Source organism: Scyliorhinus canicula, chromosome 15 (assembly GCF_902713615.1).
Source record: "Scyliorhinus canicula chromosome 15, sScyCan1.1, whole genome shotgun sequence".
NCBI lineage: Eukaryota > Metazoa > Chordata > Chondrichthyes > Carcharhiniformes > Scyliorhinidae > Scyliorhinus > Scyliorhinus canicula.
Genome location: NC_052160.1, coordinates 42,530,230 through 42,545,439, shown reverse-complemented (window position 1 = coordinate 42,545,439; position 15,210 = coordinate 42,530,230). Strand labels below are relative to the sequence as shown.

The 15,210-nt window shown below is 42.7% G+C and overlaps 1 protein-coding gene and 1 non-coding gene across 5 annotated transcripts in view; both read left to right on the top strand.

Annotated features, from left to right (window-relative positions):
• rbbp6 (retinoblastoma binding protein 6) overlaps positions 1 to 14,596 on the top strand; it is a 53,906-nt gene extending 39,310 nt beyond the window's left edge. For 2 of the 4 annotated variants that reach the window (XM_038820859.1, XM_038820857.1), the window contains 6 exons: positions 1,926 to 1,986; positions 2,072 to 2,129; positions 3,775 to 4,134; positions 6,775 to 6,876; positions 9,874 to 11,658; positions 12,617 to 14,596. In XM_038820859.1, coding sequence (XP_038676787.1) covers positions 1,926 to 1,986; positions 2,072 to 2,129; positions 3,775 to 4,134; positions 6,775 to 6,876; positions 9,874 to 11,658; positions 12,617 to 14,201 — 3,951 coding nt within the window. In that variant the 3' untranslated portion in view covers positions 14,202 to 14,596. The remainder of the gene's footprint in view (positions 1 to 1,925; positions 1,987 to 2,071; positions 2,130 to 3,774; positions 4,135 to 6,774; positions 6,877 to 9,873; positions 11,659 to 12,616) is intronic. The other 2 variants (XM_038820858.1, XM_038820861.1) reach the window with 2 other exon arrangements.
• On the top strand, positions 6,898 to 6,969 carry trnaw-cca. Its single transcript has one exon. It is a non-coding gene; the product is annotated as a tRNA-Trp (tRNA).
• Positions 14,597 to 15,210: the final 614 nt, after the last annotated feature.

Below are 15,210 nucleotides of genomic sequence, written 5' to 3'. Positions count from 1 at the left end.
TAATTTGCATGCACCTCTTAAAAAGCATAGTCATTCCCCAACTTTACACAACAAGCTTCATGAGTTGAATTTGGCAAGCAGTGACTACGAGTAAAAGCAATTTACTGACAAATTTATTTCAATTAATAAGTGGTAACGAGTAAGGTAGGTGAAGGGGGAACCAGTAAATGTAAAATACTTGGATTTCCAAAAAGCATTTGATAAGATACTGCACAGAAGGCTACTTAATAAAATATTGGTGTTGGGGGTAGTATATTAGCATGGATGGAGGCTTGGCTAACTGATGCAACCCAAGAGGGGCATTTTCAGGATGGCAATCTGCATCTTGTGGAGTTGCACAGCGGTCCTTGCTGGGGCCACAATTATGTACATTACAAATGGCTTGGACGAGGGAAGTAAATGAGCTATTGCCAAGCTTCCAGATGACCCAAAAATAGGTGAGACGGCAAGTTGTGGTGAATGACAGTCTATAGAGGGATATAGACAGGTTAGGTGACCGGGGGGGGGGGGATCTTGATAGATTGTATATAATGTAGGGAAATGTGAAATTATGAGCTTCGCTATGAAAAATAAAGGATCTGGGTATTATTTAAATGGAGAAAGACTGCAGCACAGAGGGATTTGGGGGTCCTCATTCATAAATCACAAAAAAGCGGCGGTAGCACTGTAGCGCAGTGGGTAGCACTGCTGCCTCACCGTGCCACGGTCCCAGGTTCAATCCCGGCTCTGGGTCACTATGTGGAGTTTGTACATTCTCCCCTTTTTTACGTGGGTTTCGTCCCAACAACCCAAAAGATGTCAGGCTAGATGGATTGGTCACACTAAATTGCTGCTTAATTGGAAAAAATGAATTGGGTACTCTATTAAAAAAAAAAAAAAAAAAAAAAATTTTTTTAAATCACAAATAGCTAACATGCAAGTTCAGCAGGTAATAGGGAAGACAAATGGAATGTTGGCCTTTATTTCAATGGGAATGGAATATAAAATAGGCACATCCTGCTAAAACTAGACCACACCTGGACTATTGTGAATAGTTTTGTTTCCCTTGCCGAAAGAAAAATATACTGGTGTTAGAGGCAGATGAGAGAGGATTCAGCAGGTTGATCCTGGTTATGGAGGGATTTTCTTGTGAGGTAAGGTTGAATAGATTGGGCCAATACTAATTGGAGTTTAGAAGAATGAGGTGACCTTATTGAGACGTATAGCTTGCTCGAGGACTTGACAGGATAGATGTTGAGGCTGTTTCCTCTTGGGAGAGTTTGGGGCCAGACAGTAGAATTTTGAAGTAAGGGATCACCTATTTAAGACAGAGGAGAAGCAATTTCTTCGGAGGGTAGTGGATCTGTAGAATTTTTTACTGTAAAGGTTGGGTAATTAAGCATGTTCAAGGACAGGGTGGACAGATTTTAATCAATAAGGAAATCCAGCATTATGGATAAAGTGGGAAAGTGGAGTTGAGGACTTTATTGGATCAGTCGCGATCTCATTGAATGGCAGAGCAGAATTTGATGGGCTGTATGGCCTACTTCTGTTCCTTTGGTCTTATCGCATGCAACAATTGGGACTTGGTGTGGGGAAACAAAGATATAGGGAGGAGGAATGGAAGAGGCCAGGAAGGAATAGAATGAAAAAGAGGGACCAAAATGGAAAGGAAATAAACCTCCTTAGTCAGCTTTTTCAGATGCACCCTGTACGAAATTATCCTATGGGATGACATTTTTGATCTATTGAGATTGCATTACAAAGGAAAGAAGTATGATTCATTGATAGTTAATGCAAAGAAAACCATTTGAATTCCGTTCAGTGGGAAGAACGTGAATTTGTTGCCTTGCACTTTGTTTAAGATGTGAATTAACTTGTAATCTGCCCAGTTAGTGATGTACCATTACTTTAATTGACTTAATTGTCAGTTGGTTCCATTTCAGGGTTATCAGGTTCCTGTTCTTGGTCATCCTGCTTCACATGGGCAATCCATACCCACAACAGGTTTGTTATTTAGAAATGGTTTTCAGATTGATTTTTAGTCATTAAAAACTGAATCAAAGCACTAATTTCTATTAACTTTGTTTAGGTCAGCCAATGAGGACCAGTGGAGTAAGACCACCAGGAAACCGACCTGGCTGGGAAGTGTAAGTACCAACCATATTGAGTTTCTCTGTCCAAACTCGATAGTTGCATCTTTCTGGTTATTTTTCAGTTTTATGAACCTGTGACTATAAATCTACTCTGTATTTTTGAGAATTTAAAAAAATTTATAGTGAACAATCCCAGGATTAGGGCTAGATGCTGAATTAGAAATATTTTTCCCTGACTCAGCGAGCACACTTCAGTTGTGTGGAACATAAAGCTTTGTGATTTCCCCAGACATCCTTAACAATGGTCCCAACTTCAGAAAAGCATTTTACAGCACAATTGCACCCGTTCCAATTACCCAAATTTGACAACACTGGCTTTTCTGAGTGTACTTGACATTTTGAATTGTGAGCATTTCTGTATTGTCTACTTGCAGCCACTAGTCCCTGGGTGGGAATTTTTGCAGCCAAAAAGAGGAGGGCATTCATTCCGTTGGCCTGGGCTACATTCTAACTAATGTGGTTCACAGCAACAGGACTGTGTGCTGTAGCACAGGTCATGTGGAACACTAGAGATGCTTTAATGTAATGAAAAACTCTAAATAAACTAAAGTGATAATACTTTCCTTCCCTCATTCCATTCAACATAATTGCTAAAATAAAGTTCTTGTTTCATTGATTTCTAATTTTATTTCCTAAAAATACAGAAATCCTAGTATTTCAGATGGCACTGTCTTTCAGACATTCTTAATGTCTGAGGCACTGCGGTAGCACAAGTGGCTAGCACTGTGGCTTCACAGCGCCAGGGTCCCAGGTTCGATTCCCTGCTGGGTCACTCTCTGTGCGGAGTTTGCACGTTCTCCCCGTGTCTGCGTGGGTTTCCTCCGGGTGCTCCGGTTTCCTCCCACAGTCCAAAGATGTGCAGGTTAGGTGGATTGGCCATGGTAAATTGCCCTTAGTTACCAAAAAAAAAGGTTAGGAGGAGGGGTTAGTGGGATAGGGTGGGTGAGGGCTTAAGTGGGTCGGTGCAGACTCTATGGGCTGAATGGCCTCCTTCTACACTGTTCTATTTTATGTACATCTTTTGCATTTTTCAATAAATCTTCATTCTATTCTATTTAAGTATAAATTCAATCATTACAGATTGTAGTGAGTCTGATTTTGAATGCTTCTATGGTTTTTGAGAGAGCAACGTAAACGGAGTGTAATGATTTTCAATTCCATTTCTAGTTTTTTTTTTTATTTAGAGTACCCAATTCATTTTATTTCCAATTAAGGGGCAATTTAGCGTGTTCAATCCACTTACCTTGCACATCTTTGGGTTGTGGGGGTGAAACCCACGCAAACACGGGGAGAATGTGCAAACTCAACACGGACAGTGACCCAGAGCCACGATCGAACCTGGGACTTCGGCGCTGTAAGGCAACAGGGCTAACTCACTGCGCCACCGTGCTGCCCCAATTCAATTTCTAGTTGAGTTGTCCACCAAGTTCTCAGGGAGTTGGTATTGCTCTTGGTTTCCCACTTTCCCACCGAACGCTGAAGTATTTATCTTGAAATACCATGTTTGAGTACCTACCAATGCATCTGCAGTAATGAAAAGTTCTGAATGGGTACCACGTGGCAAACATGAACCCTCCTTCAGGTACTTACAGATGATCTCCTGCTACTGCTTACCTTTTTTTTTCTGTCCCCCCCCCAGGCCATCCAACAGAGGGCACCAGCAGAGTGAGCGTGTTCCAAGAAGCAGAACACAGACAACAAACCCCCCACCAGTGTATGTGCACCCCCCGGCCTTGTATCCTCCTCCACCTCACCCAGTTCCTCTTCCTCCAGGAGTGCCTCCCCCTCAATTTCCTCCTCAGTTTCCTCCTGGCCAACCCCCACCCACAGGATTTAGCATCCCTCCCCCAGGATTCCCTCCAGCTCCAGCCACAATTTCTGCTCCATGGGTACCTCCTGCCACCCCAGCAGCTCCTGCTAGTGTAATACCAGCAGTTACACAAACACCTCCACTGTCCAGGGAGGAGTTCTACAGGGAGCAGCGACGTCTAAAAGAGGAGTGAGTGGTGAAATTATTTTTAACGCATTTGTATTTTCTGTTGTCAGTGTATATAATTGGGTTTTCCTTTGGGAAATCGGCTGCAGTTGAACTGTCATTAGATGCATTATTTGCAACGTAAATGCAAATCACATGTAGCAGGTTACTCAACATCCATGAAAAAGGAAGCTTAATGTTTCAGGTGGAGTCCTTCAGTCTAACTTTTCTGATGATTTCCCAAACATTGCACATTTTCTTTTTTTCAGATGCCGCCTGATCTACAGACATTTATAATTTTTTTGCAATAACTGCATGAAATGCAACTGGACTTCAGTTCATGCTTTCAGGAATACTGCTGAGGGTTACTGAGAGATGGAAACATCTTTTCCCAGTTCTGTTTCAGTAGCTAATGACCTATATCTGTAGTACACAGCTTCTGTGCAGTTCTACTATAAACACACAAAAATATACTTGTTTATCTTGTTGGCCCTCAATGCACGGCAGGAGCTTGACACTCCACAGTAATTAAATTGTCACTTGGTAGTGCAGAGTTTAAACATTGCTTAAAAGAGAGATAGGTTGCCAAAGCTTTTTGTCTTGCACTTGAATGACAAACACAAGAATTACAATTTCAAACAATGAAAACAATTTATAATACAGGAGAAAGTGTGCTGTTTGGTTGGCAGATTGACTGGCTGACGTGCTGCCATGGAGAAAGTAGGGATCTATAGGCTCCCTAAGATCCCAGGTAATTCAAAAAAGGTGCAAATCATAAATAACTCCTTGTGTATGGCTTTATTTGACTTCTAGCAAATGTAAATGAGCCACACTCAACTGATTCTCTTGGATTGAAAGGGGTGGCACGGTGGCACAATGATTAACACTGCTGCCTCAAGATAAAATTGGCTCTAATTTTTGGTCTAAATTTAGAGTACCCAATTCATTTTTTCCAATTAAGGGACAATTTAGCGTAGCCAATCCACCTAACCTGCACATCATTTTGTGTTGGGCGGGCGAAACCCAAGTGGACAGTGACCCAGAGCTGGGATCGAACTTGGGGACCTCGGCGCCGTGAGGCATCAGGCTAACTTTTTTTTTAAATCACTCTTGGAGCTTGGGAAGACTGTAGTGTCCAATTGGCTGAGGCTGTGTCATCAAGAAAATGATCAGTCATCTTGCCAACCAATCCACGACGTTTTCTCCTGTAGTATAATTTGCTATAGTTTGAAATTTGGCATTCTTGAATTTGTTCTGCAAGACAAAGTTTGGGCAACTTATCTCGTTTTCAGTGGTATCCACCATGATTGCAAAAGAAAGTTGACACAAAAATGCCTGTTAAGACCAGCATTTCATTCAGTGTGCCCCTGGGAGTCACAAATTTAATCAAATGTTGTTTAGTATTGGCAGAAGTATTGGACTGAATTTTAACAATTTTACTACTGTGTACAATTTCATTCTTAGGCTGCAAGTGACTTAACAGGTTAATGCAACGCAGCCATTATTTTTGGCCTGCCAGACATCAAATTAAAAGTCTATCCATAGACCATGTTACCTTCCTGCTCAAGTGGCCTGACTTATAGCAGGGTGGGCCTGAACCCTCTAACACCTGTGATTTCATTTTCCCTCTGGTTGGCACTAATTCTGCTGAACCCAGCAAAAATCAACCATTGGCCAACTGTCTATTAACTGCTGTTGGTCAGCCCTGGACTGGTGTTAATGGCCGCTTCAAGTGCCATCAGCAGCTTGACTGTCCTGCCATGAAGTGAATTATGTAGCTTAATGGTCAGCAAAGGAGGAGACAAACAGGGTTATAGAATCCCTAAAGTGCAGAAAGAGGCCATTTGGCTCATCGAGTCTGCACCGACCCTCTGGAAGAGCACCCTACCTAGGTAAACTCCTCCCCCTCCCCCGCCGCCTTACCTCTTAACCCCACCCAACCTGCAAATTCTTGAACACGAAGGAACAATTTATCATGGTCAACCTGCACATTTTTGGACTGAGGGAGGAAGCCGGATCCGGTGTCCGGAGGAAATCCACACAGGCACTAACAAGGAGACGTTGCAAACTCCACAATCACCAAATGTCTGAATTGAACCCAGGTCCCTGGCGCTGAGGCAACAGTTCTAACCACTGCAATCATGCAGCCCAAGATTTTTTTAAATAATTTCATAATCCTGTTACACCACAGCATTTTAAAATACCATAAACATCTCTTATGCAAGTTTCTTTTCTGTATTTATTTGGTGCCCTCTAGGTAGAGGGAAGCAGTTTGTGTGGCTTCACAAATTGAACGTTTTACTGAGTCTACACTGCTTATATGAGCGCAGATTGTTGTGTGACCGGCACACTTTGGCTATATTACAGGACCATTTCAAGAAATTGATCAGAAGTGAGCAGGCTGCAGAGTTGTCACTTAATTTCATATTTTGCAACTTGTATTCTGATTCAATTCTATATATATATATATATATATTATGTGTGTATCATGTGTATGAAAGTGGGAGAGTTAAAACTGCTATTGTTAGCATTTTAAGCAAGCTTGCACACTGCAAGATTAATAGATATGTTGCTGTAATAAATATTTAAAAGCCCTGCAATGTTAAGTTCTGTTCTTTTTCATATTCTGTCCTCCCCCATCCTCTGGCACCAAAAACATTTTAGGGAGAAGAAAAAGTCGAAGCTTGATGAGTTCACCAATGATTTTGCTAAAGAGTTAATGGAATATAGAAAAATCCAGAAGGAACGCAGACGCTCCTACTCGAGGTAAATTGGCTTGTAGTACTTGGGCTTGTGGCGCAACGGTGGCGCGTCTGACTCCACATCAGAAGGTTGCGTGTTCAAATCACGTCGGGCTCAGAGGTTTTCTGCAGCTGGTTCCACGAATTTCTCATTGTGAGAATGTTCTCGAAATGACTCCATTCAAAAAAACAATGCAAATAATCTTAGGGCAACACAGTGGCTCGGTGGTTAGCACTGCTGCCTCATGGTGCCGAGGTCCCAGGTTCGATCCCGGCTATGAGTCACGGTCCGTGTGGAGTTTACACGTTCTTCCTGTGTTTGCGTGGGTTTCGCCCTCATGACCAAAAGATGTGCAGGCTAGGTGGATTGGCCATGCTAAATTGTCCCTTAATTGGAATAAATGAATTTGGGTACTCTAAATTAATTTTTTTTTTAATTGGCTTGTAGTGAAATCTAATGATAGCATATAGTTAGTCCAAGTAAAAAGTGAAACTCACTTGAGATGCTCATTTATTTCAGCTATAAATGGAGGGACAGTCTGATCTGGCAATTGCGTGTACGATTCTGCTGGCCTAATCAAATGGCAATCTCCTGTAATGGTAGTGTTCATCACTTAGTTGATCCTGTAAAGCTGGGCTTGGGAGGGTGTTTTTTACATGAGTCAACACCATCCTATGCTTATCTGCTATATTTTTTGTATATTTCTGGAATATTTCCAATTTAATATTTGAAGCAGTAATGTCCCCTCCAGGGTGCACACCTGACCTTAAATGATACAGAGTAAGGTTTCTGCACTTGCTTTCTTAATGTTCCCTTTATTTTACATTCAGAGAGGAGCCTCCTCTCCATCTCTCAAAGAAATCAATGCTCTCTCTGGTTTCTTTACATATTGCGTGTGATAGGTACCTCAGGCAACATCTTCTGCGGTGCTTAGTTTTCTGTAGTTTTGAAAGCTTGCATGCATTAGACATTTGCAATTCCAAGTGTAATGCTCAACAAGTCCTCACTAAAATGTTGTGGTTGACTCGTGAAAATTATGACTTTAAGGAAAACAAATATAAGTAAATTCTGGGTGCCCAAAGGAATCCATGTTAAAGCCCCAGTAGGGTTCCTCTGTTTATCTCTCCCTCTCTATGCCAGGGCCCCGGCTGCCCTTTCCCTCTTCTAAACCCTGGGGATCCAAGCATTTCTCTGAACTGCTTCTAATGCATTTACATCTTCCTTAAACAAGGTGAACAATACTGTACTCAGTACTCCAGATGTATTCTAACTCTAAACCTCCCTACTTTTGTATTCAATTCCTCTTGTAATAAACAATATTCTATTATCTTTCCTAATTACTGTACCTGCGTACTCATCTTCAGCAATTCATGTTCCACAACACCAGATCTCTCAAAACGGAAAACTCTGCAATCTCTCACCATTTAGATCATTTGTTTTACTCTTCCTGCCAAAAGAGACAATTTCACATTTGCCCACATTGTACCCCATTTTCCAGATCTTAGCCTAGTCAATTAACCTATGTCTGCTGGTAGCCTTGTTTTCTCTTACTTTCTTACCTATCTTTATATCCACAGCAAATTTAGTAATTGTGCCTTCAAAACCTTCATCCAAGATATTTATATAAATTGTAAACAGTTGAGTCACCAGCACTGATCCCTGTGGCACACCACTAGTTCCATCCTGTCAAGTAGAAAATGGTCCATTTATGCCTACTGTTTCCTGTTAGCTAACTAATCTTCTATCAATGCCAGTATATTGCCCCCTAGACCATTGGCTTTTCTGCATTAGGAAAGCTAATGGAATGTTATAATTTATTAAGCGTGGAATTCAATATGAAACTAGGTTATGCTTCAGTTATACACGGCACTAGTGAGACCACATCTGGAGTATTGTGTACAGTATTTAAGGAAGGGTATAAATGGAAATAGTTTTGCCAAGATTTACCAGACTAAGACCTGGAATGGCTGGATTGTCTTATGAGGAAAGTTTGGACAGGCTGGGCTTGTATTCACTGGAGGTTAGAGTAAGAGGCGACTTGATTGGAACATAAGATCCTGAGGAGTCTTAACAAGGATGATATGGAGAGGATGATTCCTCTCGTGGGAGAATCTAGAACGAGGGGTTACAATTTAAAAATAAAGAGCCATTTAAGACAGAGCAGAGGATAAATTTATTTTGAGGGTTGTCTTTGGAACTCCCTTTGTCAAAAGACAGTGGAAACGGTCTTTGAAGGCAGAAGTAGATAGATTCTTGATAAAGGAAAAGTGACCATGCAAATTGGAAAAACAGGCTTTAAACAATTTTTTTTTCCCAAGTATCCAATTCTTTTTTTTTCCATTTAAGGGGCAATTGAGCATGGCCAATCTACCTACCCTGCACATCTTTGGGTCTGTTGGGATGAGACCCACGCACAAAAGGGGAGAATGTGCAAGCTCCATACAGACAGTGACCCAGGTCCTCAGTGCTGAGAGGCAGCAGTGCTAACCACTCACCACTGTGCCTCCCTAAAATGAAACAACATTATGCATGTTGACTTAAAAGTTCATCAGTTAGTTCTGTATTGATGCTACTTTCTAGTTTTGGAACAGCTGAAATGTGGAGGCAGCAGACAAAGCAGAGTGGGTCTGCCCAGAAACCTACTTCCAGGCAGACTCGCCTATCTGGTGCCCCCCTCCTCTTTCCCCTTCCCTGATGGCCACCCTGTTTAGTTTTTTGCTAATTTTGCCTAGTCCCATTACCTTTTCAGTTTTGTTAGATGTTGCCCGAGTTTTTAAAACCTCTCACCGTAACTATCATCTGATCCAGTAGAATTCTAGTGAATGTATCTTGCACCTTTTCCTTGATTCCATATATCCCTTCTATATTGGGGAAACTAATCCGCCAATGGAAGTTTTCTACTTGAATTGAAATGGGCTGCCTTCTCAGGCAAACAGTAGAAAGCTTCTGCACACAGTTGTTTGCTTGCAATATCTGAGCTGTAACCTTTGTTACATAATCACATTTTCTTTTCCTGTTCAGGTCTAGGTCACGCTCATATAGTGGATCGTCGTTCAGCGGAAGCTCATACTCTTATTCCAAGTCCAGATCTCATTCTTCACGATCTTATTCTCGGTCAGTCAGTCGATCCCCAAGTCGTTCCTATTCAAGGTCTCCTTCGTATCGAAGAGGTAGTGGGAAAAGTCGAGGTTATCGTTCCAGATCCAGGTCTCGTGGGTTCCACAGATCCCGATCCAGGTCACCATCCTACAGGAGCTATCGCTCCCGTTCCCGATCTCCGAATTACAAAGCCCATTCTCCTTACAAACGGAGTGCCCCTCAGGGTGAAAATGATCGTGAGTTTTTTGACCGTTACAGAGATCCACCACCTCCGTTTGACTACAGAGAACTTTATGATAGACCTCGTGATCCAAGAGACTCGTTTGAGAGGGAGCGGTATAGAGAGTGGGAAAGACGATGCAGAGCATGGTACGAATACTACAAGGGCTACAACAGTGGTAATCAGCCAAGACCTCGGTCTCCCACAACTAAGGACCACTTCTCTCCAGAACGCTTTGGCACAGCTGGTGCCAGGCGTGAAAGTCCACCTCATGTTCGAGGCCGCCGGGACGAATTTTCAGCAGAACAAGCCTCCCGGGGTCGTAATGTGGCTAACACTGGTAATTATCCAGAAAAATACTCTTACAGAGAGACTCATGTTGCAAAAGAACAGAGAGGGTCAAAAGAAAAAGAAGTGCCAAGTCTTCGTCCCGAGTCTAAAGGAACAAAGCATAAAAAACACAGGAAAAAGAAAAAAGATGAATCAGAGTCGGTAACTAACCTCGAGTCTTTGCGGGAGGGGAAGAAGACCGGAGAGGCTGCTGGTGATGAAGGGAAAGGGTCCACCTTGTTTCTGCCCCTCAGCAGAGACGATGCAACACCTGTGAGAGATGAGCCCATGGAAGGAGACTCTGTTCCCTACAAAGCCACATCTGACAAGGACAGAAAGGAAAAGTCAAAAGCAAAAGGTGAGAAGCAGAAACGCAAAGCAGAAAGTGGCACACCAAAGAAGGAATCTTCAGGAAAAACGGCAAAAGCCCCTCAGGAAAAGCCCATAGAGCGAGAAAGGGATAAATCCCCTCGCAGTGAGCCCAGCATAAAGAAAACAAGGGAGGAATTTTCTCCCATGGTAGAGGGGACAAAAATCCATCTGCTGCCAAAAAGTGAGAAGTTCTTTCTGCCCAGAAAAGTGAACCTTAAAATGGGCCATGAATACCAAGAGATTAAGACTCCAAAAGAGGAAAAGCAAAGAAAGGATTACCCCAGAGAGGAGACCAAACATGAGAAACATGAAAAAGCTGTCACTAGAGACGACAAATCAAAAAAGGCAGTCAAAACAGAGGAAAAGTCAAATAAAACAGAGTCAAAATCTGACAAACGTAAACGAAAAACTGACGAAAAGGTCACTGAGAAAGAACTTGGAACTCCTCCAACTAAATCATCAAAAGTAGAGACTCCAGAGGCAGCAAAACCTTCAGTGAAAGGTAAATTCAACTCTGGCACTGAGAAATCGACCGAAAAGCATTCAGACCTGCCTACCGACAAGGAGGACACGACTCCAGCAAATGTGCCAGTGAGGAAGATCAAAATAAACAGGGAGAGTGGCAAAAAGATCATGAGCGGGGAGTCCCCAGCTGCACTGGAAGAGCCAACGGAGTTGGTGGACGTAAACGGTGGTAAATCCAAACCTGAGAAAGTGAGAACAAAGACGAGGAAGAAAGTGACTGGGGGCGAGATGGCTGGTTCAACCCTTGTGGATTACACAAGGTTAGTTATTATTAGTTGGCCTGGTTTCTGGGAAAGGGGGGAAACAGAGTATGGTTCTGGTTCCTTGTATTTCAAGTATTAAGTATTACAGTGCGCAGTTTGTATTCCTGTAATATACATTGGTTACCACAATCAAGATTGACATTGCCTAATTGAAGCCAAAGCCACAAAATTCCAGTGATTTTCATGTCTTTTTAAACACGCGCTTCTCTCGTCCCCTCTTCCCCAAACCCCCCCCCCCCCCCCCCCAACAAAAAACCTGGATGTTGAGCACATTACTGGCATTTTAAATCCAGTTGTATGAGCAGGGAGGAAACTGTCTTCTCCCTATAAGCACATGTTTGTGTGTGGCCATATATTTATTTTCCTGCTGTTTGATTCTTAGCAGCAGCTATAAAACATCCATTCAGCTAGAATCAGCCCATCTCCACAGTATAAAATTGCAATGTTATTTCAAATCCACCATGCATACAAGATCTGCTAGTCTTTTGAAATGAAATGAAAATCGCTTATTGTCACGAATAGGCTTCAATGAAGTTACTGTGAAAAGCCCCTAGTCGCCACATTCCGGTGCCTGTCCGGGGAGGCTAGTACGGGAATCGAACCGTGCTGTTGGCCTGCTTTAAAAGCCAGCGATTTAGCCCAGTGAGCCAGATCATGAACCAATCATACATGGGAAATATCATGGGTGCATGCAATCACCCACTGACATTCACTGTGGTTTCCTCTGTGTAAGGAAGTGCATTCTAATGAAGTTGAGGTGGATTAGGTGGGGCCAAGTTGTGTACTTTTGGCACATTCTGTTTCAGCTTAGTGCTTGGATGCATGCATAGCTGGATGAACCATATTAGGTTAGCCTTTTCCATGTGACCATAATTAAGAATTGTAGTGATTGAAACGGAGGGTGGAGAGCTGACATTAAAGTTGATGTAATTGTACTCTTTGTTTCCACTCCCAGTACCAGTTCTGCTGGAGGGAGCCCTATTAGGAAAGCAGAAGAGAAAATGGATGCCAAGAAGACTGTGATCAAAACTATGGAGGAGTACAACAGTGATACTCGACCCCCAGCTGAAGATGAAATCGTCATTGTCCAAGTTCCTCGATCCAAGTGGGAGAAGGAAGATTATGAGACAGATGAAGATGATGGAAAGACAGCAGCTGCTGCATTAAATGTTGGGAAAGCTGCCACCTCAGGACCAGGCACCAGCACGAAACCTGTAAACCCACCAAAACAAACCGATAAAGAGGCTGGTCCTTTGGAGAGAATCCCAAAAACTGCTAAAGAACCAAACCTAGATGAGGCTCAGCAGGAGCCCAAAGCACCAGCAAAAAGTTCAATTCTAAATGAGAAAGGTTTGAAGACCAAAGATAAGGAGCATGTGTCAGACAAGGAGACTGCAGACAAAAAGAAAGCTCTGGTTCTGCCCGACAAGCCGGCATTTACAGAGTGGGATATTGAGTCAACAATTGGTAAAAATCCCCTTCAAACTTCAAAAGACCCGCTGGCTGAAAAGTTGGAGCCAAGCAGCAGAGCAGCCTCAAACAAAGAGGCAGTTCCTTGTGCTGATGGGAAAGTGGAAAGTGTCGATGTGCAGATCCCGATATCCAAACGTAGAGAGGAGCGAAACCGAGATATTAAGAGGCGAGATTCTCCCAGTAAGTGTGAAGAATTGACACACGGTCAAAAAAGCAAGGAACAACAGACGGAAAGCAGGAAACATAATACGGAGTCGAAGAAAAATGACCACAGTCCTGGGAAAGATCGGAAGCTTCATGCAGACCACAGCAGTGGGTCCGAGTCCAGAAGTGCCACTGAAGAATCAAAATCAACCATTCCCAGCCGAGAAAAGGAGAAACACACATTGGAAGTCAAGAGTAATAAGGACAGGCAAGTAAGTGGGAATAAGGTCTCTCACCGGGCTGAAACATTAGCTGAAAAGAATGACCAAGAGCATTCTCTTGGGCGGGGTGATAAAGATCACAGCCGCAACAAGCCCCCAGGACCTGTCAGCCGTTCTGCCCGGCATTCCCGCCACTCCCTGGATCTGGCCAGAGAAACTGACGAGGCTGCCTTCGAACCTGACTACAGTGAAAGCGACAGCGAGAGTGAGGAGGCACATGCACTGAGGGAGGGAAGGGAGACAAAAGAGATCATGAACCAAACTAGAGAGGTCAAGGGAGTGTCTGTGGGCTCCAGAAACAGCAACACGAAAAGTCACATCGAAAACAGTGTGCGCCCCACATGCAGTCGGAGCCACAGCCCAAGTGAGAGCCAGCCTCGGAGCCGCAGTAGCAGTGTCAGCTCAGAGGACACTCAGGACAGCAAGAAGAAAAAGAAGAAAAAGGAGAAAAAGAAACATAAAAAACACAAGAAGCACAAAAAGCACAAGAAACATTTGGGCATTGAGTCTGAACTTGACAAAACACAGAAACACAAACATAAAAAGAAAAAATCTAAAAAAAGCAAGGACAAAGAGAAGGACAAGGACAGTGACCAGAAGGTCCGATCATCTGTCATCTTACGAACAGCGGAAACTGATTAGATGGGGTGGCTGGAATATTTGATCAGATCCTGTAATAAATACATTAGAAGCTTTGTAAATATTCACTCGGACATTGCTATTCTGCGCTGAGTCTACTGCAACTTCGGAGATTTTGTTTTCTGTAATATTGAAGGTTTATAAATTAGTTTTTGTACAGAATTATGTTTGACCATGAGTATGGGCAGATTATGCTGCAGCATTTTTAAGTGAACTATCAGACTACACTGGGAACTACTGTGAAAATTTTTCACTAAACTTTTTTTTATAGCTGTGTATACAAGCTGACAGTGTAATTAATGTAAATGTTTTGCCTGATTTGCAGTATAAAGTAAAGTCTCACTGTGTCATCTTTTGACTGAATAAATTTTCATTGAATTCATTATAGTCATTGCAAATACCATGTGTCACTGTGCTTTCCCTGCTCCACGCTAATACCACCAAGACTAACACTCGTGCATAACAAAAAGATTTCACTCTTATGGTGTTACTTTAGTTAATAGCATCAAGATTTGTTTGTACTTGCTCTGCTTCATTTGTGAGGCTTTAACAAGGGCTTCACGTGGGACGGGGCAGCCAATGTTTCACATGGGATAATAGTGGGGATTTCATTTGTGAGATAGTTGGGTTTTTCATAAGTTGGGTAATATTTGTAGTATCTAGTTGGATTGACCAGTCATTTCCTGCCCTTTAGGCAATGAGTACGGGTGATCAGAGAAAGTATTTCCATCTCAATATGTGGAAATTGCATCACTTTGGTTTGATGTGTAGCTCCATCAGTGTCAATCCAGGTGTAGAAATCGTCCAGTAGATCCTGGTGACCTGAACACTTGGAAAACTTTTCTGCAATTATTGAAATGGCAGGCAAAGCCCATACATACAAAAGCTCAACACTTTATCTCTTTGCAACCTTGACTGAGCTCAATATGGCAAGTGGGGTAGCAATGCATGATAACAAAGTTACTGGTTTGGATCCCACTTGGGGTCTCCTAAGTCTCATTCCTGAGAGATA